Consider the following 22,736-nt stretch of genomic DNA (forward strand, 5'->3'; position numbering starts at 1 on the left):
CAGCACAGGTGGGAGAGTGGGAGCAGGGGTGACGTTTTTGAAGATAGGAGGCTCATTCCCTTCCTCCACTGGGTCCAGTGCTCTCCACGCAAGACACCCTGAGAAGCTGTCATCTTGTTTGGGCTCCTGCTGGCCGCTCCTGAGAAGATTAAAGGGACAGAAAGGAAACTCCCAGACTTGGTTAGACAACATGCTCGTAATTTGCCTTTTCTCATGTTTCCCCAAGTCTTTGGAAGTAGGAAATCCCCAAACTGAGGTAGGAGGTTGGAAACATCTTGGATAACGGGCTGAAGGCACGGCACTGGGGCCTGCAGAACGCAGTGGCAGGCAGGCTTCGTCTCCGCGTGGTTTCGCGGTGGGCCTGTGCGGGAGACTTCCATACTGCGGTGGGATGTTCAGTCTGATCTCTCCCTTAGTTCTTGATAGGTGTACTTTTCTCCTGGAGAGAGGAAGTAATACTTGAACCCATTTTGAATTCTAGACACTCCAAAGTCTTTAAAAAGTTGTCACATTTGCTTTTGAATAGACTGTAAAGTGCAGGCACCTCGAGGGGCCCTCTGCCCGGTGTCTGGCACACTGCAAGCTCTCAGTGGGTATGTCTGTGGATTTTAAAAGTCAGAGCTTTCGAACTGGGAAGATCTGGAGAATTGTGTATGCTAACTATTTTTGGCAAATGGGAAGCTGACGCTCAGAGTTGCCTTGCCCAAGTTCACAAGGATCTATGATGGTAATAAACCTAGAACTCAGTTCTTTTATGAAGGATTCTCCTGTGCTTATGTTTCATTCTGAAAAATGGACTTAGGACTTCCAGTGTGCTTTTAAAATAATGGCTATGGTGTGTGTGTGCCTGTGTGTCTATATAGGTGTATGTAGTTGGCTAGCTCTCAGAGGTCTAATGTTTTCCCCGTGAATATATGATACCCATTCTCTTGATGATGTAAGGGGAGAGACTGGACTTGAAGATACATTTTGCAGAAGACCCCTCAGTTTCTGTGCTGTCAGCCCCTCTTTTTCCCAGCCTGCCCTGCACATTTCTTGGGTCATCTTGAGTCTGCCTCTTTTCCTGAGTGGGTTGAGTGGGAAGGAGGGGTGGCCAGGGTCCAAATGGGCCCGTAGAACAGAATGTGTCTGTGAAATACAGGTGGCACTCGTCTCATTTCACTGGACTCTTAATAACTGTAAAACAGAGTAAATGGTTTTTCTCCAGAGTCGTGTCAGATTTTTTTTGGAATCACTGCCTGCCTCTCTCAGGTAAGCATGTTTACAATTAGTCTTATTTACGTGTGACGGTTGTGAGTTTTGATAGGTTGGATTTATGACCTATTTGTAAACCAGTTTTAGAGATGCTGTGTACTAAACTGTGTATTCAGTATGATCTTATGACACACTTATTTAAATTTCATGCTTGGTTTTAAGATTTAAAGTTTCAATGGGTGAAAATGGTCTTTCTAATCTAAAAAATTACATAGATTTAAAACTTGAATATGAAAAAATAGCAAAAATGAGATGGAAAGATGACAATGAAATTCAGAAGTTTAGATTTTTTTTTAGTAAATAAGGGGCTCTTGGATCAATATGAAAAAAGAAGACCTCTGTAGATAAGGCAGAAAAATGAATTTACAACTTTTTATAAAGAGGAGTTAGAAATAAGTATAACAGAATATTTGATACACTTTGTAAGCAAAAACATTTTAGTAGCCCTGAGATAAGAATTTCTCCTTACCAAATTTGTAACAGTGTATTCAGTGCAGACCAGCTTCCCATCCCTGCCGGCAGGAGTGCAGCTTTTCTAGAAAAGCTGAGCCGTGTCAGAGCCTTAAAATACTCGTTTCCTCTGCAGCTCTCTGTGTTCAGAGATTTGCCCCAAGTTGATAGAAGTAAGGGCAGGTGGGTGCATAAGGTGTGCAGTGCAGCAGCATTTGTAAGAGGGTAAAGTTGGAGACAGTCAGATTGTCCAGTATTTGGAGATGTTTAGGAAACCTGTACCTTATACAGCGGTCTAGCTCCGGCGCCGGCTTGGGGCTTTGTTTTGTGAATAAGTGTAAGATGTGGGAAGAAAACCCAGGATATAACATAGTTACGTGCAGTATTACAGAAGCAAGTAAGGTCTGTGAGAAGTACCCAAAGGAGGCCCAGGGCGCTAACGGTGGGGAGTTCTGGGTAGTGAGAGAAGTGACCGTTCAGCGTTCTTCCCTTGTTTTCTCTCCCCTGAGCTCCTGGTAAGAAGGGTTCCGACAACTAAACATTATAGCAACAAATCAGGTTGGTGGTGTTTAAACTCATTCTTTAAGTTACATGGAATAATTTGTTTAAAATGAGCAGCCGTTGGGCAGGAAAAAGGCCGGTTTAGAGTGTGCGCCGCCTGTCTCCCCCGACCTCCCGGGTGCTCCTTCGGGGCTGCTTTGAGGGCCTGCTGAGTCCTCGTCTCAGTTTGAGCAGGGCCCGCCTCCAGGATGCTAGGGCAGTCGGACAGGAGTTTGAGTACAGTTGTGCCTGTTTCCTCACGCCTTTGTCACAGGCGTGGAACCGGCTGGTGGGTTCGGGCCGTCAGAGCCCCGGCCAGACTCAGCCGTTCGTGCACGTGGTCTGAGTTGGAGCCCTTCTCTGTCCACGCAATAAGGAGGATTAATTATGGTTATTACGCTTTTGTGTCTCCTGTAAATTCTGGAAGTTCTTTAAATGGTAAAATCCTCCTTTTGTTTTTGCTACATTGATTTAATAGAGATCCTTGAAAAATTGGCTTTTTTCCTTAAGAACACGAATCCTGTTGGTATTTGTATTCAGTGTTTGTCACATTTTTGCTCTGAATGTGTACTGACGCGATGATCTTTACAGGTAACTAACGTGAGACCTTTGAATGACGTGTATGGCGGTTACATGCCATTTTTATTGGTGTCTTTATACTTCTCTGTATGTTCCAAACTTGTAAGAAACATTGGAAAAGGTTTTTGAATGAAAACATTTTATTATTACTCCTTATGCATAAACACAATGTGCTTGGCTAAAATGTGAATTTGTGTTCATTGGATCTCTGGGTTCAGAGAGTCAGAGCTCGCTATCCCGAGAGAAGAGGCGGGGGTGTGGAGTCCTGTGGGTATTTCCTGCAGTCAGGGTCACAGTGATATGGTATTTGGGAGACCTGACTTGGCGAAATGAGTAAGAAAATCAGGAGTATCTGAATATGAGATGAGTACAGGGTTTTAAGTTAGATGATTAGACATTGTTAAGTATTGACTATGAGTCTAGCACTAGAGCACCCTTTCAGTCTTGGTTACACTCAGCGGAGGTCATGATCTACATCATAGGTTTTATACATTCGGCGTGGAAGGTCCCAGTGTGCACAGTGCACAGGTGTGATGCGCTCAGTCGTGGCCCAGGTGTGAGTGTGCGAGTGTGGACGGCAGGTTAGGAAGCCCTGATGGAGGCTGTCGCAAAGAACCGGCGGAGCCGGTAGGACTGGGGGCTGGGAGAGGGCGTTCTAAATGAAGCGAGGTGGAGGGGGTGGGGAGCCCAGGTGTGAGGAGATGGACCTTGACAAGGTGTGTGATTGGGCGCAGAGGAGAAGGACAAGTAGGTGGGTGGAGGCAGGAAATACGGAAAAGCATGGAAGCTGGATGTATGAGTTTGAGCTTGATAAAGTAGCCGGCAGGGTGCCTCTTCACCTTTTCTTCCTTATATATGTAACCTTGGATTGCAAGTGTTTACATTAGAGCATTTGGAAAACAGAGAGAAAAGCAAACAGATTAAAATAATTTGCAGTCCTGTGGATAAAGCTGGTCTGGGAGCTGTAAGCATGACACAGGGCGGAGAGTGGGGGCTGACGGGAGGGATAGTCACGTATTTTAGACTTGATGAAGATTTGGATTCAGGTGAGCACTGTGTAAATGAAGACAACACGGACCCTAGGATCAGCTGGGAATCATGGCTCTTGGTGCCTTGGGAATGCTGTGGGGTAAAGGAGGACGAGCCAGCACTCCCAGTGGGCCTCTGCATGCAGACCCTGTGGTGGGTGCTCCACACTGAGGGCACAAGTCTGATGAGTTCCTCGTTTGAGATTAGGAGCATTGCTGCAGATGGGAAACAGGGGAGCCTGATTTTTGAGGGAAGATAGTGAAGTTAGATTGGAACACCTTGAGTTTGGATCAACTATCCAGATGCCGGGACTTGGGGATGTGGTGTGAAGGGCTGAGAATGACTCGTTCTGCAGAGGAGGGAGAGAGAGCAGAAAATCGGGAACAGAGCCTTGAGTGACGGGCATAGTTTAGGAGATTTGGAAAAAAAGGAAAGTTGAACATAAAGAGAGATGACGTTGGAGGAGCAGGATTTTATTTTTAGCAGGCATTTATCCAGGTGCAGAGCTCATCGTGGAGGGTGGCTGGAGCCACGGTGGACAGAAAGGTGACTGGGGGGGGCTACAGCTCAGTGGTAGAGTGTGTACCTAGCATGCACAGGGTCCTGGGTTCAATCCCCAGGCCCTCCATTAAAAATAAATAAATAAATAACTTAATCATCTTCCCCCCTAAAATAAAAAATAAATAAAAATAAAGATGTGAAGTTTTTTTAAGTGAATGTAGCAAGAACTTTCCCAAGCTTTATATCCTCTTAAGCAAATTCATTAGGAGTAAAAATTAGAACCCAGAATCAGTGTCCTGCGCTTACATTTACAGCTCATCACTCATGCTGGTGAATTGAAATCCCTGATGTGTAATAATACAGAAGCTTTGCTTTATTTGAGTAAAGAGTGTTTAGATAAAAATGGGGAAAGCTTTCCTGGATAGTACTTATGAAGAAAGCCTGGTTAAGAAAAGTGCATGGGGACACCAATATTTTGTGGTTGCTAAAAAATGTTACTTCAGTTGTAAGATACATGTTTGATGTGCATCTAAGGGACTTTGGTTCAACAGATACGTGGTGATACTCTGTGATGGGGACAGTGCCCGGGGGTGCAGATAAAGTACCATGAATCTTTCCCCTCGGGTAAGGTACATTCTAGAAGGGGAGACAGCACGTGAACAAATACAGTCTGTTGTAACGTTTGCAAAGATGAAGTGGGTCAGGATGTGGGAACAGTACCAGGAGGGGCGGTCACGGTGCTCCCTCCGCACCCAGAGGACTCTGGGACGCCTGCAAGTGCACACGCCGGGCAGGACCCAACCATCACGAGAGGACTGTTTGCTTGGTGGTTGTCAGTGACCTTCTGTCTTTTCCCCGTCAGGGTGTTGATACAAGCTGGAGCTCTTTGTTGGAGTCTTCCAGAGCTCTCCCAGGGAGAGGGAGGGAAGGGAGCTTGTGCCGGCAGAAGTTGGGAAGCACAGACATCAGCTGCGTTCTCCTGACCCGGTACTGATGCAGGCTGAGGCCTCTGTTGTAATGTGCTGGGTAGGTTTCTGGGGTAGGTTCCGAGTGATGGAGAGCCTGGCCAGGGTCGTGATTTAAATCTGGAAGCCCTTTCCATTCTGTATCTCAATCAACAAATATTTCTTGACTGCCTGCCCATGTGCCTTGCACTGTACTAGGTACTATCAAAGGTTCCAAAGACGGTTAAGATGTAATTCATTCAGAAGACTCCAGTCTCTAAGACGCAGGATGCTGGTCCGTAGTCAAGACTGGACAGAGAGGAGTTTACGGGAGCTGCAGCCCAGGAGCATCTGACTGGGGGAGGCCCGGAGGAGGAGGGCGCTCCTGGGGTCCGGAGGTGGGAGTGCGGGGGAGTTGCAGCCCTCTGCTCCAAGCCCCCAGAGGGCAGTGCGGGAGGGACGCGCAGGGGCATTCAGGGAGTGGTCCGCGTTCAGATTCAGGCACCTTGCCTCGGGAATGCAGGGCCAGGGCCTGGGGGGCAGGAGGAGGGCCGCTCTGGGAGGGTGCACTGCCAGAGCGGGAGCAGCAAGCGGCGAGGGACAGGTGAGCAGGGCCTCAGGCACCGCCTGGAGTCTGAGCCTTAAGGTGTTGGGACATCAGGCTCTCTTAGCTGAGACCAGAGTTGTAGTTCGGGAAAGTGGCTTTTTTAAAAAAGAAAAGCAGTGTTCCCCAGTTATAAAATTAATGCTCTTGAAAATTTGGAAAATACAGAAAAGTATAAAAATGAAAATAAAAATGTCCATAAACTTGTCACCTCTAGGTAACTTAACATTTTGGTGTGGAAAATCTTGTTTTATGTGCTGATACAGATTCATTACATGAGCTGCTGTGGGCATTCAGTCATTAACCAAACGTATGTCGATCGAGAATCTGACCCAAGGAAGTTTCCCAAGTTGCTAGAAGCTCCTCTGGGAGCTGTTCCAGGCCTCGCTTCCTCCCTGCCCAGTGGGCTTTCCACAGCGACACCGCGCCCCGCCGGACGCAGGCGGGTGGGGCGCGGGACTGGGTCCCTGCAGTCCGTGAGATAAAAGTGAGACCCAGCCGACGTGTGGCCACATCTTTGTAATAAACGCATATCTAGAGTATGCTATTTCATTTTTAATAAAGATTATACAGTGATTCATTGGAGTAATCTGTATTATCATGTAATTAAATCTCACCTCCCCAAACGCTGCAGGACATAAGTGTTTTTGTGAAAGTCTCTAATAAAAACAGCAATCTTCTGATCCAGTCTTCTGACATGTGACGCTGACCTAACTAAATTAAAGAGATTAAACAAAATGATTTTAAGGTGATTTCATAAAATTAATATGCTCTTGTTATTATTCACAGAGTAGTGTGGAATGCAAAGTAATTTCTAGAAATTTTTGTAAGATGGATGAAGGCAGCTGTAGAATGTTAGTTTTTGGCAAGCTGAGTAATGGCAGTTAAAAAGGAAAAACATGCTGTTTATCACTGCTTTAAAAAATTAACTTGAGACAAAGTTCAGGATCCTTAACTGTAATTCTAAATTTATAAAAGGTTATCTAGAAAAAAATCAACTTAAATGATTATCTTAGAATTAACACTCACCTATGTTTTTCTTTAATGTTTCTTTTGTCTTTCAGATTCTAAAATTTTATTTTTTAGAGATTATTTTTGGCCATAACTGCCCTTAGAGAAGTAGTATAGAACAGTGGTAAAATACAGTTTGGAGTTAGGCCTGAGTTTAGGCAGACCTGGGTTTTAAAAGCCAGCTTTTCCAATTATTAGCTGTAATTTCCGCGAGTTTCATATGGGGTGGGGCTAACGATCCCTACCTGCCCCGGGTCACACAGACTGTGGGTAGGTGTGAGGCACCTGGCACAGGTCCTGGCACATAGGAGGCAGGCAGTAAATGGTAGCCATCCTGGCTTGTCGTGAAAGCGTGATTCACAGCCTCAGCCATCGCGCCTGGGGTCGGCCTCGTCTCTTATGCAAGCATGAGAGTGACCCCTTCTATGCTTGCCTGATTTTTGTGTGTCTGAGATTCACATTTCCCCCCGAGCTTATACACCACTGTCTTTATCTTGTTATTTCATCCATTTCATACTTAGTGTTTACTTGTTACCCATTAATTATTAAGGACTCCTCCAACATGATTTCGATACCATTGTGTTTACACATTCCCACGAGTGGCCCGACGGGAAGACAAGCGGCTTTCTCTTCTTTCTTCCCTGTCATTTGTGGTATGGAGTGAAATAATCCTCCATTCAGTCTCTGGAGTGTGAATATAAGTTTTTTTATTTGGTGACAAAGCAAATAAAGTGATGTTTATAAAACTGTTAGGATAGGAATAAAAGCTTCTATTATTATTATTACAAGCAAAGAGCTAAAAGGTGACCTATTTCAGGTGGATTTCATTTAATAAGGGAGAAAGTTGACAAAGCAAAAGTGTTACGATGTCACAGTGCATTTTGATCATGGAGCAAGTAGGTGAGCAGAGATGGAGGCTCGTGATGAAAGCTTGATTTCTGGTCCCGCCAGGTGTCACCTGAAGACAGAAGCGCGCTGTGGGCGATGCTCACTTTCCACGGCGGAGGCTGCCAGCTGAACCTCAACAGGAAGTGCACACACTTGGTCGTTCCCGAGCCGAAGGGGGTAAGCGCCCCACGTATGTCCTCCTGGTGCCGTTCAGGTGTCTCTGGGAATCAGACGTCTTCTTCTGACTTTTAAATTAGTCACTTGATTCCATTTACAGAAGCTGATTATTATGAGTTTTATTATTTATATGTGACTTCATTCCACAAAGGATGTGAGATGATTTATAAGTTTTATTTTGAGCCAGATGTGATGTTTAAGTACAAAGAAATCTGGGTTTATTTCATGGAGAAAATAGGACAGTTTTTTGAATCTTTGGAGTTTGCTTTCACATCCAATAGAACTTCATTTTTATTTGTGAAAATATGTATTTTTAATCCTCTTCACAGTTTTTAAGAAGCTTGTGCTGAATATAATTACAAATGAGCGTTTGGTGAGGTTCTCAACACACCCTTCTTAATAACCTCAAACGTTTAAATTGTGTTTATCTCCTTAAGCTCAGGGCTCTCACCTCGAAAGCACTGGTGGGGCCGTAGGGATTTTGGTCCTTCAAGTGGTGTCCCCAGGTCAGTAGCACCAGCCTCCCCTGGGACCTGTTAGAATTACCTGTTCCAGGCCCCGTCAGTCAGAACCTGCCAGGACGGGGAGCCCAGGAACCTGTGACCCTCAACCCCCCGGCCGCCCCCAGGAGTTCTGCTGAGCACCGACCTTTGGTAAATCAAACTTTTTCCCTCCTGTGAGCAGTTACTTATAACTTTGAGAAGCATAGTGTATGCATAGTAGGAAGGTCTTTTTTGACTAGTTAATGTTTCCACATGTCAGTCATTACCTCCTCTTTTATTGCCTTCAGTCTGAATCAGCATGGCATGATGAAACTATCTTTTGTATTCCTGAATTTTTTAAAAAGTTTAAATTGAGAAGAACGGAGGAATTTATTTAATAACAGCATCTACAGAAAAACAAAGTGTGCTGAGTAGTGTTGGGGGTAGCAGCTGGTTTCTGAGTGTGCGTGTTCCACCTCTGCTGAAGGCTGAGCTGGGAAGAGACCACCCCCCACAGGAAGTGGGTTTGTTCTGTCGGCGCTAGAGCAGGCTGGGGGTCTGTCAGCTGGCTGAGCCGCGTCCCAGACTTGCTGCTCTAGAGCCACTCTGTCACATGGGTCTTGGGTGACTTTTGCCGCTTGTCTCCCTCCCCCTCCACGTGTTCCCTTTTGCCCCTGCCCGGTGGGGCGCCCCTGCCCGGCGCGCCCTCTCCTGCCCGCTGATGCTGGGGCTGCGGTCCACACCCGCGGAACTCCCGTCCCTGCCCACGTGACTAGCGCTGTTCCCTGCTGTGTTCTCTGCGTGTTTATTTCTCTCCAGCTGTAAGATGGAAGCCTCGCTCGGTCAGAGGGCTTTTGTGTCCTTTGTCTTTTTTTTCCCTTTCAACACCTTTACTGTGGTGTGGTTCCTGTACAGTGAACTACACATATTTCCAATGAACAGTTTGATGAATTTTGATAGAAACCAGCACCACAGTCAAGACAGCTAGCATTGCCGTCCCTCCCCAGGAGATGCAGGTCTCCAACTGCTGACTTACTCCTTCCTGCCCCCTTTCCCCCTTGGTAACCAGAAGTTTGTTCTCCATGTCTGTGAGTCTGTCTCTGTTTTGTAGGTAAGTTCACTTGTGTCCTTTTTTTAATTAGGGGGAGATAAATGGGTTTATTTATTTATTTACATTTGGAGAGGATACTGGGGTTGAACCCAGGCCCTCGTGCATGCCAAGCATGTGTTCTGTCACTTGAACTATACCCTCCCCTCTGTGTCTTTTTTTTTTTTTGTATTCCACATATGAGTGATGTCATACAGTATTTTTCTTTTTCTGGCTTACTTCATGTAGAGTGATCATCTCCAGGTGTCTTATGTAGAATAAACACCTGACTGAGGAAGTTCCCACACTCCTGTGATGGTGCCCAAGTCCTGAGGATGCTCTGCCCGCAGTTACACTTTGTGTTGAGCGTCGGTCTGTGGTAGCCAGAGCTGATGGCCGTCACGTTTCATCCCAAAGAGAGTTTTTTGTGGGGTTCCGAGCCCTACGCATTGTGTCTAAAATGTCCTTTATAAAAGCTATTTGGAAACAAACTCTTTTACGACCCTTGCCGGCGGGCACCAGACGTCCTGTGGCCACTGATACGTGGTCCGTTGTGTCCCGTGTCCCCTGGCTGAGGGCGTACCCGTTTCCTGTGTGTGAAGTGGCAGTGACAGGTGCTGCGTCCCTCCTGAAGTGCTGTCTGTGATGCTCAGCTCCAGGGCGTCTGGCCAGACCTGCAGCTCTGTTTCCGTGTGTTTGTGTTTCCCCCACAGGAGAAATACGAATGTGCTTTGAAGAGAGCAGGTATTAAGATCGTGACCCCTGACTGGGTCCTGGACTGCATATCTGAGAAGAGCAAAAAGGACGAAGCACTTTATCACCCCCGGCTCATTATTTATGAAGAGGAAGAAGAGGAGGAAGAAGAGGAGGAGGAGGCAGAAAATGAGGAGCAGGATTCTCAGAACGAGGGCAGCACAGATGAGAAGTCGAGCCCTCCCAGTTCCCAGGAAGGCTCTCCTCCCGGGGACCGACAGTTCTCACCCAAATCAAACACTGACAAGTCCAAAGGGGAACTGATGTTTGACGATTCATCAGATTCATCACCTGAAAAACAGGAGAGAAATTTAAACTGGACGCCAGCCGAAGTCCCCCAGTTAGCGGCAGCGAAGCGCAGGCTGCCTCCTGGCAAGGAGCCCGGCTTGATTAACTTGTGCGCCAACGTGCCGCCCGTTCCGGGGAGCATCCTGCCTCCCGAGGTGCGCGGTAACCTCATGGCCTCGGGACAGAACCTCCAAAGTTCTGAAAGATCAGAGATGATGGCTTCTTGGAGTCCAGCTGTGCGGACACTGAGAAATATCACTAATAATGCTGACATTCAGCAGATTAACCGACCGTCCAACGTAGCACATGTAAGTCACTCTAAAAAAACAGAACTTTAAGTACTGGATTTTACAATCTTAATATAGTTTCATTTATTGTTTCCTGCTTCTTTAGAACAGTCAGCTTACCAGCAGTGTTTATGTGCATGGGAAGTTAGTTTATGGCCTTCTATATACATACACGTACACACGTATTTCAGTGTCATAAATTCTGTCATGAGAGGTGGCCTGACTGCGCCCACCTAGGGGGAGCCCTCAGCTGCGGAGGTGGCGTCAGGACCCCGGGGACGAGTGCTCTCCCTGGGAGCGTGACCTCCACTCTCACCCAGCCCAGCTGGTGCTGGGGACAGAGCGAAGCACGGGGTTTCCCGGCTGTCCCTTGTTCACTTGTGATAGTAACGCAGCAGAAGCTCGCTCACTCGTTGAAGGAGCCTTAACGCGAGCTCACAGGTTTATGGTTGGAGCTTGTTGGTTCAGCATGGACTTGAAAAGTTTCAGTAAATTGTTTTCAATTTAAGGCAGAAAGAAGGTAGTTGAGGTGGTGTTTTGGCCCGTTTGCATTTTTGTGGGCCTTGGAGACAAAATGGTAAATAAGAAAGACCTCGTTTTAAGTGGGAAAGACAGACAGTAAGCAGATAAACCTGAACAAAAGGGCTTCTGACTGGTACAGGTGTTTTGAAGACAGTAACAAGGTGTCACATAATAGCAGTTGGGGGAGGAGGCTGCTGTAAGTTGAATGCTGGGGAGGGCCTCATGGAGGGAGCGGCTTAACTCAAGGAGGCCCTGGGGAGCGCCAGGGGACGGGAACAGCGCTGTGAAGACCCAAAAGTAGGCGTGAGTTTGCTGTGTTCTAAGAAAAGAGAGACTTGAAGGCGAGGTGCGTTGGGTGTATTAGGGACACCGAAAAGGGGCCTTGTTGCACAGGCCCCATGTCTTGTCTGAAGGGTAGCCAAATAGGTATTTCTTACTTTAAATCGCAATACCACAGTTGAGTCTGATGGTGGTGGTGGCTGTAAAAAGCCTCTATTGAGTAAAGATATGTAAAAACTTTTTTTCTTCCTTCCTGCCCTCCCTTGGGTTAAGCAATGGCTAATTGATAATACCTGGTCTTGAGGCACTGGGAGTGGGTGGAGCCAGAGAAAGGCTGAAGAAAGCACACACTTGAGACGTTAGAAGGAAGACGGGAGACATGTGAGCAGGGCGGGAAGAGAGGGTCAGGGATATTCAGGAGTGAGGTTTCCAGGTGTTGACACCGGTGGCGTCTGGGAAGGCAGCGTTGCCGGAGCTGGTCAGGAGCCCATGTGAGCTGGCGCCCCCCCGCTCAGGATGTTAGCAGGAGTGAGTGCAGCGGGTTTGACTCTGGCCAGGGGAGGTGGGGGGCCGGCGCAGGAGAGCCGCCTGCCTCCGCAGTGACGGTGACAGGGCGGGGTGGTGGGGGTAGCTGGCAGCCCCGAGGGAGGAGCCAGCGTGGTAGGAGCTTGGCGTGTGTGGATTAGCGGGTTTGGGGATGCACTGGCCTTGGATGACGAGACGGAGACTGTTGGGTCACATTCTGATCAACGCATTTAGTTTTGTCCAAATAATTTAAATTTGACTTCTTTGCCTAAGTTGGGAGATTCTCCATGAAGATGGCCCTTTGGCCAGTCTCGAGAAGCGGGGCATGCAGTGTAATGCGGAGCTGGGTTTGGGAGTCTGAATGGTCCTTTGGCTGAGCAGCAGCTGCCCTCTGAAGTGAGGCTACGTCCGTGTGCTCACTGCCCACACCCTGTCCCTGCTTAGCTCTGCCCCGTCACACCGGTGTTACCTGCTGGATCCTGGAGGTGACTTTTAGTTTGCAGCAGACTACAGTCTGGAGGGTGATTGGCAGCGAGTGTCTGAGGGAAGGAGGAGGGGCTCCCTGACATGAGGTGGACAGAGGACAGCAGGGCCAGGCCTCGTCAGATGGGGTCACTGGAGCGCAGGGGAGAGGGGGAGCCCAGGGCCCATGGGCATCGGCCCCCAGCAAGGGTGGCGGCGGGTAAAGCAAGGCCGGGAGCAGAGTCCCAGCCGAGCCGGGCCTTGGGGAGGCCGGGGAGGCCAGAGGGGCGGGTAGGGATGCCGGGCCAGAGGCAAAGAGGGGGAGAAACTAGACATTAGAGGTGGGGGAGGCTGCCGGGCAGCCCGTCTGGAGAGACGACCTGACCGTCCCGGGGGGACTGGCCCTGCTGGCTGGCAGAGACCTGCACGTGCGCCCCCAGGAAGGTCTGTCCCGCGGCGTTGGTGCAAGAATTACTGAGCCGATGTGCAAAGCCGCTGGCGGCTGGGAAGTGTTACCCTCCAGCTTCCCTCAGCTGAGGAGCTAGGGACGGGCGCCAGCTGTTTCACACACAACGGAGTGTGCTCTGCTCTCCATTCACCTGCAGGTAGAGAGCGCTGCAGATCGGTTACGGGCACCTCTACTGTATTCTGTGCTTGGTTTAAATCCCAAGTTCCCTGAACTTGTGTTTGGAAGTAGAGAAAATAATCTCGTGTGAAATGGCAGTGATGACTCCCTGGGGGCCTAGGGCACATCTCTACTTTGGAAGGTGTCCTGCAGGTGCGACATCCTTCGAGGATGAACTTGCCCACTGCGCTGTGTGCGCGGAGCGGCCGGGGCGCTCGGTCCACTTTGAGTGAGTGAGCAGGGTTGATCACCAGTGAGAACAGCTATGTAGAGGTTTCCTGCGACTTTTTCGGCATTGTCAGAACGTTAGGACATTTTGCTGCTAGAGATGAAGAAAACGAATCTTTGAAATGTTAAAAATAAAAGATTTAGATTAAAATTAGGTCGGGGGTTGAGGAAGCATAGCAACCATCAGAATCCTCTTTCAGTCACAGATTTGGGTGGTCAGCAGCCCCGTGGTGGTGTCATGCTGCTTTTTGTGTTGTGGCACTAGGTATTAAGTAATTTAAACAAGGACTTGACAGCTGTGAGGGGAAAAGTCATACTTGACATTCATTAAAAACTGTTTGCAGTATGGCAAATTATGTGCTCAAGCAATTAAGAGTTTTTCCTTTGATTCTCCAGGATTAACATAGGTTTTCAGCCAGAGGCACCTCGGGGTTGAAAGGGGAAGGAAGGTGTGCTCAGAGGCATCCCAGTGCCCACTCCCCAGCCAGGCCCGCCGGGCTGGCCTTCCCAGACCAGCATCCACCGTCGTTCCCGGCTGGGCTGTGGTCTCCAGTTGCTCTCCTGTAGCCCCCCAGCCGCCTCTGCCCCTCAGATGGTGGTCACCTGGACAGAGGGCAAGTCCAGCCCAGGCCTGGCCAGTCTGAGAAGTGAGGGCTGAGGGGGGCGGCCCTCCTCACGTGAGCTTCCCCCCAACCCAGGGTCCAGGAGCAGCACGTGGCAGACAGGCGTTTATTTCCTCCTGATTAACTTTCAGATTTATAAAGGTTGCTTATTTCGGAGGGTGAAAGAGTAATACATGTGCAAGATTTTAAAAATTCAGAAGGTGCCAAAGGCTCCAAAGTGGCCCTCGCAGCCCCCGCCCCGACGCCCGCTGGCTGCTGCCGGGGCTCCCGGCAGGCACACGGGCAGGCGTGCCCCCGCCCACGAGCTTTCTCGTGGAAACGGCAGCATCCCAGATGCTGTTCTGCACTTGGGCAGGACTCTGGCGGGGTTAATTCTCCATCTACTTTACTGGATATTCTTTAATACTTGCATTGAGAAGAAATAGTTGTCCTGTTCTTTACAAATTAAAGACTTCTTTTCCTGTTTGGAGCTCCGCAGAGGAGTTTTGAATGACGTACCGGAAGTCCCCTTAGGAGGCTGCCTTACCTGGATAAGGACTGCACAGATGTACCCGAGCCCTTGAGTTGGACTTATTTCAGTTTTAAACTCATTTGTTTCATCACTAAATCCAGTCTGTTACTACTGCAAATGATATAACCTTTATGTTTTAGAGTCAGTATTTAAGTGTAAGATGCATGTTAAAAACATGTGTGAGATTTTCATGTAGCTTTGGTTTATGTGAAAGTTGAGTTTCTGGGGTTGCATTTAAATGACAAGGGTGCTTTAATAGGGGTAAGCTGTGTTGTTTGAGTGCAGTAAGATGGTTACTGGTTTCCCTGACCACAAGACGCTGACTTCCAGCCTTTGTTATTTGAGCAACATGGGGGAGATTCACAGTATGACATGTTTGTTTTGTTCTGTCTCACACTGCGCGAGGTGGTGGGTGACCTGCCGTGTGAGGCTTGCCTGGCCTGGTGGTGTCTCCTGGCTCCCTGTGCGGCTGGTACTGCTCTCAGCTGACTCCTGTCACTGGGAAGCAGGGGGCATGAAAGGGGATGGCGGCTGGTGTCAGGGTTTTCTCCAACCTGAGGCCCTTTGTCCTGTGTAAAGAGCTCCGAGTCACTTCTGAGGAAGGCCAGCTTCCCAGCTGTGCTGATGACCTCTCAGGTGGGGGAACGTTGGCGTCTCCTCTGTCCCTCGTGTATGTGCTGGGACGCAAGGTGGGGCCACCACAGATGGGGGCCTGGCGACTGCCGTTGGGGGTTGCTCATGTCCCACGCCTTCACTCTGGAGGGTTCTTCCTGGCCTCCTCTAGTGCACCAGCCATGGAGGGGAGGCCAAGGTCAGGCCTTCCTGGCTCGTCACTCCCCGAGTGTCGCTGGGCTCAGAGAAGGCTTTTGGCGTGGACGGGAGAGGGACTCCGCGTGCCAGGCGGTGTAGGACTCCGACGCCCCAAAGCCTAAGAAGTCAAAGGAACAGGACTCCTCCCTTTTCAATACCAGTTGATAACCAGGACATGGAAAATTCCCAGCAGACCCACAAGAAACTACTACCAGTGGTTGTCCCCAGGGGTGGGCTGGAAGTCGGTGTTTGGAAAGGAGCATCAGTTTTTTGCCACTGTGTCACTCAGCCCTAAAACGCATCAGCTGTAGGGGTTTTTGTATCTTAATTCATGGGCTTATTCCATTTTTCTTACTCGGTTTCAAATGTTGGTGGTCTCAGAATATAAATTTATTTACTTCCTTGAACTTGGCAGCGCTCAGTAAACACAGCTGAGAACTGGAGCACGGTTCTGAGTGTCCCCGTGGTGGGCGGTGGGGACCGTGGGGGCTGGGCTGTCACTCTCTGGACTAAGGGGACGTGAGTGCCTTTCAGCGACTCTTGATGGTGACTTGGCCTGATCTTTGTCTTCCAGATTTTACAGTCCCTCTCAGCACCTACGAAAACCTTGGAGCCGCAGGTGAACCACAGCCAGCAGGGCCACGCGAGCGCGGTGCTGTTAGGGCAGGTGAAGGCGACTCCTGAGCCGCATGTGCCACCGCCGCAGCCGCACCCGGTGCTGCACCTGCCGCCCCAGCAGATCGTGCAGCTGCAGCCGCCGCCGCATGCGGCCCCGCAGCCTTACCCCCCGCCGCCGCCACACCTGTTCCCGCAGCCGCCGCCGCCCCGGCCGCCGCCGCCGGCCCTGCAGCAGCAGCTGCACCAGCTGCAGCAGCACCAGCTGGCCCAGCTGCACCAGCAGCAACTCCAGCGCCTGCACCAGCCGCCGCCGCCGCCGCCCCTGCAGGGCCCGGCGCCCCCGGGCCTGCAGCCCCCGCCACAGCCCCCGCACGTGCAGCCCCAGCTGTTTGGACACGACCCGGCAGTGGACAGTCCGTGATGGGGTTTCCTTTTTTCTCCTAAAGTCCTATGTGTACAGAAGCACTCCGGTGGGGTGCGGGGGGGCCGTATCAGAGCACCTCTCACCAGGCGGGAGCGTAGGTCTCGCTGCCTAACAAGGCACATGGCTGCAGCCTGGGGCCGCTGGGTTTCCTCGCCTCTCTGGGGCAGTGCGCCCGTAGTCCCTGTGTGTCCGTAGGACATCAGGCCGCCCCGGCCCAACTTAGAGCCTTCAGTGCCTAGGCATGCGCTCTGTTGGTTTCACTTTTTAAATCATTTCGTATAAACAGGCAGCCCTGTTGGTGGTAGTATTCCGAGTGTGCTCAGAGTGCTTGTGGGGACTTTACGGCCGAGAGTCATTAATTAACTTGGTGAATTCATACGGAACTCTGCAGAATGAGCTTTTTTATTTTTTGCACATTCATGGGGTTGGGGTTTTGACTTGCTTTTCTGGTATAATTCTATTCCAGTTCCAGAAGAAGGCTTCTTACTGGGCTGCGTGTTTGCAGTTGCGGACTACCCAGAGCAGATGTCTGACAGACAGCTGCTGGCCACCTGGAAAAGGGTGAGGTTCCCGGGACACACACGTGCTCCGCGTGCTTATGGGCACTTTATTAACACTCTGTCACCTTGGGCAGATCACTTTTCTGGGCTGCAGTTTTCTTCGCTGTGAGGGGAAAATGTTGGACTTTCTCATTCTTAAAATTCGTTTCAGTCTTGACATTCTAAGGGGCATGAACTACTCATGTGTAACTGGGGCTGCCGGAAGATCTGATTTTAGTGACCTTGAGTAGGATACCGACTTGTACATGCCTTGGTCATTTCTGTGCTCCAAAGGCTAGCGGGAAAAAACCCTGGTCTCCAGGTTAGAAGGGGCCTCAGTCTTCTAGCCCAGGTGTGGAACTGTATTTTGAAAAATCGGTTTAATTAATTAATTACTTTGCATGGTGGCCTTTAAAGAAAAGAAAAAGTAAACACTTCTTGCAATGCCACCACTGCATCAAAATTGAGTCAAAATGTTGTTTAAAAAAGAAAAGAGTGTGAGCGTGTCAGCTACATGTTGAATGTGCTTCCCAGCCAGCTCTCTCTGCGCTGGGCCCTGCCGTGTGCCGGACCCGCTGCAGGGCTTGGGAGCGCTGGTGACCACACAAGGCTCGGGGAGCTGTAAGCCAGCTGGGGAAGCAGCCACACGCGCAGATGACGGTGCGGTAGGTGCGGGGGGCCCTGAGAAAGTACACTCATTAGCCCATCAGGGTGCTCGTCGAGAGGAGTCTGCAGGAGGAGTGGTTCCTGGACTGAGTCTTGAAGGACACGTCGGAGTCAGAGTTCAGGGGAAGACATCCCGGATAGCGTGGCACAGGCAGAGACACGTGGCTGCAGAGGGGGACGGGGCGGCAGGAAACCCACACTGCTGGGGGTGGGCGGGCCTGGGGGCGGGGGGGCCGTCCTGTTCCAGACCTTACTACGTGCCGTGTTATGGAAATTGGGGTTCATCCCCGTGGTTTCTAAAGCATACAGGAAGTGGGGAGATGCACATTTTAATCGTGAGTGTAGAATAAGGAAGACTGGGGGATGGCCGCACAGTGGGCTGGTGGAGACACGGTGATAACCTGGACAGGGACAGTGGCTGGGCCAGGGAGGGAGGCCTGTCTGAGAATCACAGCAGCAATTTTTTTTTTTAAATCGTGGAAGTGTAGGAGGTAATGTTTAGAAACCATCCTTAAAAAACTAGAACAAAACTCGAAGATTAGAAAAGGTGTGCCTTTGGTTTGTGGGGGTTTTGATTTTGCTTAAGGTAAAGGGTTAGTCCAAGAGGCCCAACATTAAATAACACAGGTTTGGAGACAGAGGAGACGAAGGCAAGGAAGTTGAAAGGAAATCACCTACTTCCGAGGGACCAAAGGGCGCTTCCCCGGGGGAGCGGGGCCGCGGGGAGCGTGCAGGGAGCCCGAGTGCAGCTGGAAGAGCGCAGGAGCCGAGGGGTGGCCATCACGGGCTGGGGTGTCTGGCTTCTCAGGCACAGCCCAGCAGCTGGAAGACAATTGAGTTATGTCTTCAAGATTCTGAGGGAAAGGAATCTCCAGCCTAGACTCCCGTAGCCAGCCTGCCAGTCGAATGAGACTAGGTCAAGCCGTTTTCAGACTTGCACCATGAAAACGCGTGCTGCCCACGTGCCCGCTCTTAGGAAGCCACTGCACGGGCAGAGGCGGGTGTGGGCACCCAGGGTGGGGCTCTGGCCCCCAGACGGAAGGGCCTCACAGAGTGAGGGGGAAGGGAATCCAGATGGACATGGAAGCAGGCTGGAGGTGGAGAGGGGCCAGGGTCCAGCAGAGACGGCATGTGGGAAAGGTGGCAGGTGACCAGCGAGCCATAACACAGACGATGCTGCCTCAGCTGTCCAGTGCTGTGACACTTTCTCCCAAAGTTTAGGGACCTAAACTGCAGACGTTCACTGTCTTGTGATTTCTTCCCGGGTGGGAAAACCCGAAGTGGCTTAGCGGTGGTGGTGGCTCGGCCCCCTCGGTGTGGCGCTGGCTCCCCAGGTGTCTGACCTGTGACAGGGAGGGCGCAGCATTGTCTTTCCCAGCTGAGTCTGGAGACACTCGCCGTGGTCTGTCCGTGGTCTGTCAGCCCGGCCCATGCTCCAGGCCGAGTCCCGCTCTGGCTTCAGGAGGAGGAGTGACAGGGGACTTGTCCACACAGTTATGAGGCGGCACGTTATGTTTCTTTGAAGAGTCTGGAAATGAAACAGTGACAGGTGCCTAGAAAACTAAGACCAAGACAGGTGAGAAGGAGAGGAATAAGACATTTATTAGCACCAGGGAAAGCAAAAGTTTGTACCAGAAGGGAGCTGGTACCTGTCCTGGTATGCCTTAGGAAAGCAGGTGGCTGAGCCACATGCTTTAAATCCCAGAGACTGAGTTAAGCAGGAATCGTGATAGAACCTAGTCAGGAAGGCTCGTGTGCGTGTGCGCGCATGTGTATGTGTGTGTGTGTTATTCGGGGGACCCTGGCTTCACAGTAGGAGGCTGGTAGGTAACATCTAAAACCAGAAAACAGGAAGAGCATGACGTGCTAGTTAGGGTCTGTTAGTGACGACCAGAAGAAACAGGTCACGAGCCAGTGTGGTGGCCTTCAGGGCGAGGACATGAGTGGGACAGGAGGCTGCTGGTTCTGTCCTGGGCCTTGTCCAACTGTGTTTGTGAATCACTGTGTGAAACATAAAAATTAATTTTAAAAAGTTGTGAATGAAGAGTCATTCTGTGGGGCAGGCCTTTCTAAACATATGATGAAGTTCTCACCTTTTTGGTGTGCAGTGTTACGAATTTGACACGTGCCACTAGTGCCATGTAACCACGTAACCACAACAGTCGAGGCACTGAGTAGTCCCCTCATCCCAAAAAACTGAATGTTTTTTAAAATAAATTTTTGATGCTCACCGACTTCATTGAGATTTGCTTTTTTTCCTTTTGGAATAGTGATGCTTAAAAGCAGAGACTTTGGTGCCCCCCGGGGATGTCCGGCAGTGTGTGGAACGACTCTAGTTGTCACAGCTGGGGGAGCGCTGTCGCACAGAGTGGTTGGAGTCGGGGCGCGGCCAGCCTCCCGGGGTGTGCGGGATAGCCCCTCACTCAGAACCAGCTGCTCCGAAATGTCAGTGGTGCCGGCCCAGAGACCCTGTTCTGGAAAGACACCTTCCACTCTTCTTCTTTCCCTCTGGAAATGGAGATGAGACGAGTGTTGTCCACTTCTGTTTTATAGTGATAGGTCCGCACACGGAACCGACGCGTACCTTTCACATTTGGGGGAAGTGTACGGTGTGAACACACAGCAGACACTGTAATAGCCGTCGTACCTGAAGTGAGTTCTTGTCTCCTGGGTGCGGACTTGTGACGATCTGGGTCTTGTGTGTCTAGATAATCCGGGCGCACGGCGGCACCGTGGACCCCACGCTCTCCAGCCGCTGCACACACCTCCTCTGTGAGAGCCAGGTCAGCGGGCTGTTCGCACAGGTGAGTGGAGGCTCAGCTGGGGCTGGGACAGGTCTGAATGTCCCTTTCTAGGGACCACGTGGGGTTCTCGGTGACTCCAGTGATGCCATGTTTGGAAAGGGTTTGTTTCCACCACTGGAAATAGGCAAGTTGCTTGGTTCCAGTTTCCATGGATCTTTGGTGGGATGGGTAGCTCTGTGGCCCTCAGGCTTCTCTGTCTTTGAGGAACAGGGACAGGAAGGAGAGGGCGGACACCCTTCCCCTCAAACCCCAGGTCACACTGAGCGCCCAGTGGGGACGCAGGGCTCCGCGGCTGGCGGGGAACTTGGCGCAGGTCTGGCTGGGCGTAGCCTCACAGGCCTACAGCTTCCTCCCCAGCGTCACCTCCTCCCATCCCTCCAGGTCCATTTCTCCCCATTTCTTAGAAGCGTGCTTATCTGTGGGCAAACTGGCACTTTGTGTGTGTGTGTGACAAAGGGCCTCTAGGAAGCTCTTCCTAAAGGCTCACTGGCTCCACCTCCAACTAAAAACGCGGGAACACTTACGAGGTTCCCCGGAGGCTGATTTCAGGTGGGCGGTTAGAGTTTTTCATTGTGTGTGTGTGTGTGTGTGTGTGTGTGTGTGTGTGGTGATTTTGATGACCATAAACGTCATCTCCTTCCGTGACGAAGGTCATTTCCAGGGTAGCTGTCCGAGGTGGTGCCTCCCTCTGCCGTCCGCCGGGAGGGCCCTGCTCCCTGTGGGCAGTCACAGCCTGGGCTGCAGTAAGTCCCCTGCTGCACTGCGGTAGTTTGTTACTTCAGTAAACTGGGTGCTGAGCCCGTGAAACCCCCCGATCGATGGGCTTCCAGTGAGCCTCGCGCTTGCGCGCGTAGCCTGCGGCTGAGACCCCAGGCGACAAGCCCGTCCTGCTCTGTCCTGTCCCATCCGCAGGCGATGAAGGAGCGGCGGCGGTGCGTCACGGCGCACTGGCTGAACGCTGTCCTCAAGAAGAAGAAGATGGTGCCGCCGCACCGGGCCCTGCATTTCCCGGTGGCCTTCCCCCCGGGCGGGAAGCCCTGCTCCCAGCACGTAAGGCACATCCCCGCCTACTCCTCTCGGGCCCCTGTAGCATCACAGCTTCCTGCACAGGGCAGATGTTTGATTCATTCTCCAGAGTCCTTGACGCTATTCAGATTCCTAAAATCAATCAGCGTCTTACACCAGCAGTGGCCACTACCAGACAGACCTTCTCACTTGGTTACAGGTTCTCCCACCCAGATGAGCACCAAACTGGCATCAGCAAAGAGAAGGGAGACGTGACTAATATTTACATGCTTAATAAAATGACTTAAAATTTTCTGAATAGTATCATATTAACACAAAAAAGGTCCCCCCGCCCTTGACACTGAGTATGTAACATTTTTAACCGTTAACAAACCTCTGGCTTTGACATTCTTAGGAATGCTGTGACCAGATCTCTCTCGTGATACCAGAGGAAGAGTGGGAAAGCACGTGTCTGCGAAACCGCCAGAATGGAGAGGAGGGAGTTGCGTTAACTGGGTTGCACTGCTGTGCTCTGACCTTTGTGCTCTTTCTCTTAGATTATCTCTGTAACTGGGTTTGTCGACAGTGACAGGGATGACCTCAAGTTAATGGCCTACCTAGCCGGCGCCAGGTACACAGGCTACCTGTGTCGCAGCAACACGGTCCTCATCTGCAAGGAGTAAGCACGGTTGGAAACCACGTTTCATCTTAAGTGCACACAGTGTAGTGGCTGCTTCGGCAGTTCTGTATTTCTTCATATATCACAGTTTTGTGGTGGAAATTTGAGCATCAAAATCAAAGTCCGCTGAGAGAATGGCAGTGATGTTCGTGATGATGTTGCCAGAATTACCTGTACAGCATTTGAAAGGAATTAGATTGTTTGCCCAAAACTGAAAATGATACAAAGATCTGTCAGCAAGTGAATGGATAAATAAACTGTGGTATACCTGTACAGTGTAATACTACTCAGAGTTAAAAATGAAGAAGCCATGCCATTTGCAGCAACACAGGTAGACCTAGAGATGATCGTACTGACTGAAGTCAGTCAGACAAAGACAGAGACTGTGATACCACGTATGTGGAACCTAGAAAAATGACACAAATGACTTATTCATGAAACAGAAAGACACAGACATAGAAAACAAACAAGGTTATAAAGGGGAAAGTGGGGGAAGGGATAAATTAGGAGTTTGGGATGAACAGATAACAGAGCTGATGGAA

General features: G+C 50.3%; 1 protein-coding gene across 1 annotated transcript in view; it reads left to right on the forward strand.

Annotated features, from left to right (window-relative positions):
- Positions 1–22,736, forward strand: part of PAXIP1 (PAX interacting protein 1) — a 45,830-nt gene that overhangs the window by 8,002 nt on the left and 15,092 nt on the right. Inside the window, exons 4-11 of the mRNA XM_072964102.1 lie at positions 1,188–1,251; positions 7,864–7,977; positions 10,260–10,895; positions 16,034–16,490; positions 16,968–17,062; positions 20,415–20,510; positions 21,423–21,560; positions 22,073–22,194. Of these exons, the coding sequence (XP_072820203.1) occupies positions 1,188–1,251; positions 7,864–7,977; positions 10,260–10,895; positions 16,034–16,490; positions 16,968–17,062; positions 20,415–20,510; positions 21,423–21,560; positions 22,073–22,194 (1,722 nt within the window). The remainder of the gene's footprint in view (positions 1–1,187; positions 1,252–7,863; positions 7,978–10,259; positions 10,896–16,033; positions 16,491–16,967; positions 17,063–20,414; positions 20,511–21,422; positions 21,561–22,072; positions 22,195–22,736) is intronic.

Source organism: Vicugna pacos, chromosome 7 (genome assembly GCF_048564905.1).
Source record: "Vicugna pacos chromosome 7, VicPac4, whole genome shotgun sequence".
In the NCBI taxonomy this organism is placed as follows: Eukaryota; Metazoa; Chordata; class Mammalia; order Artiodactyla; family Camelidae; genus Vicugna; species Vicugna pacos.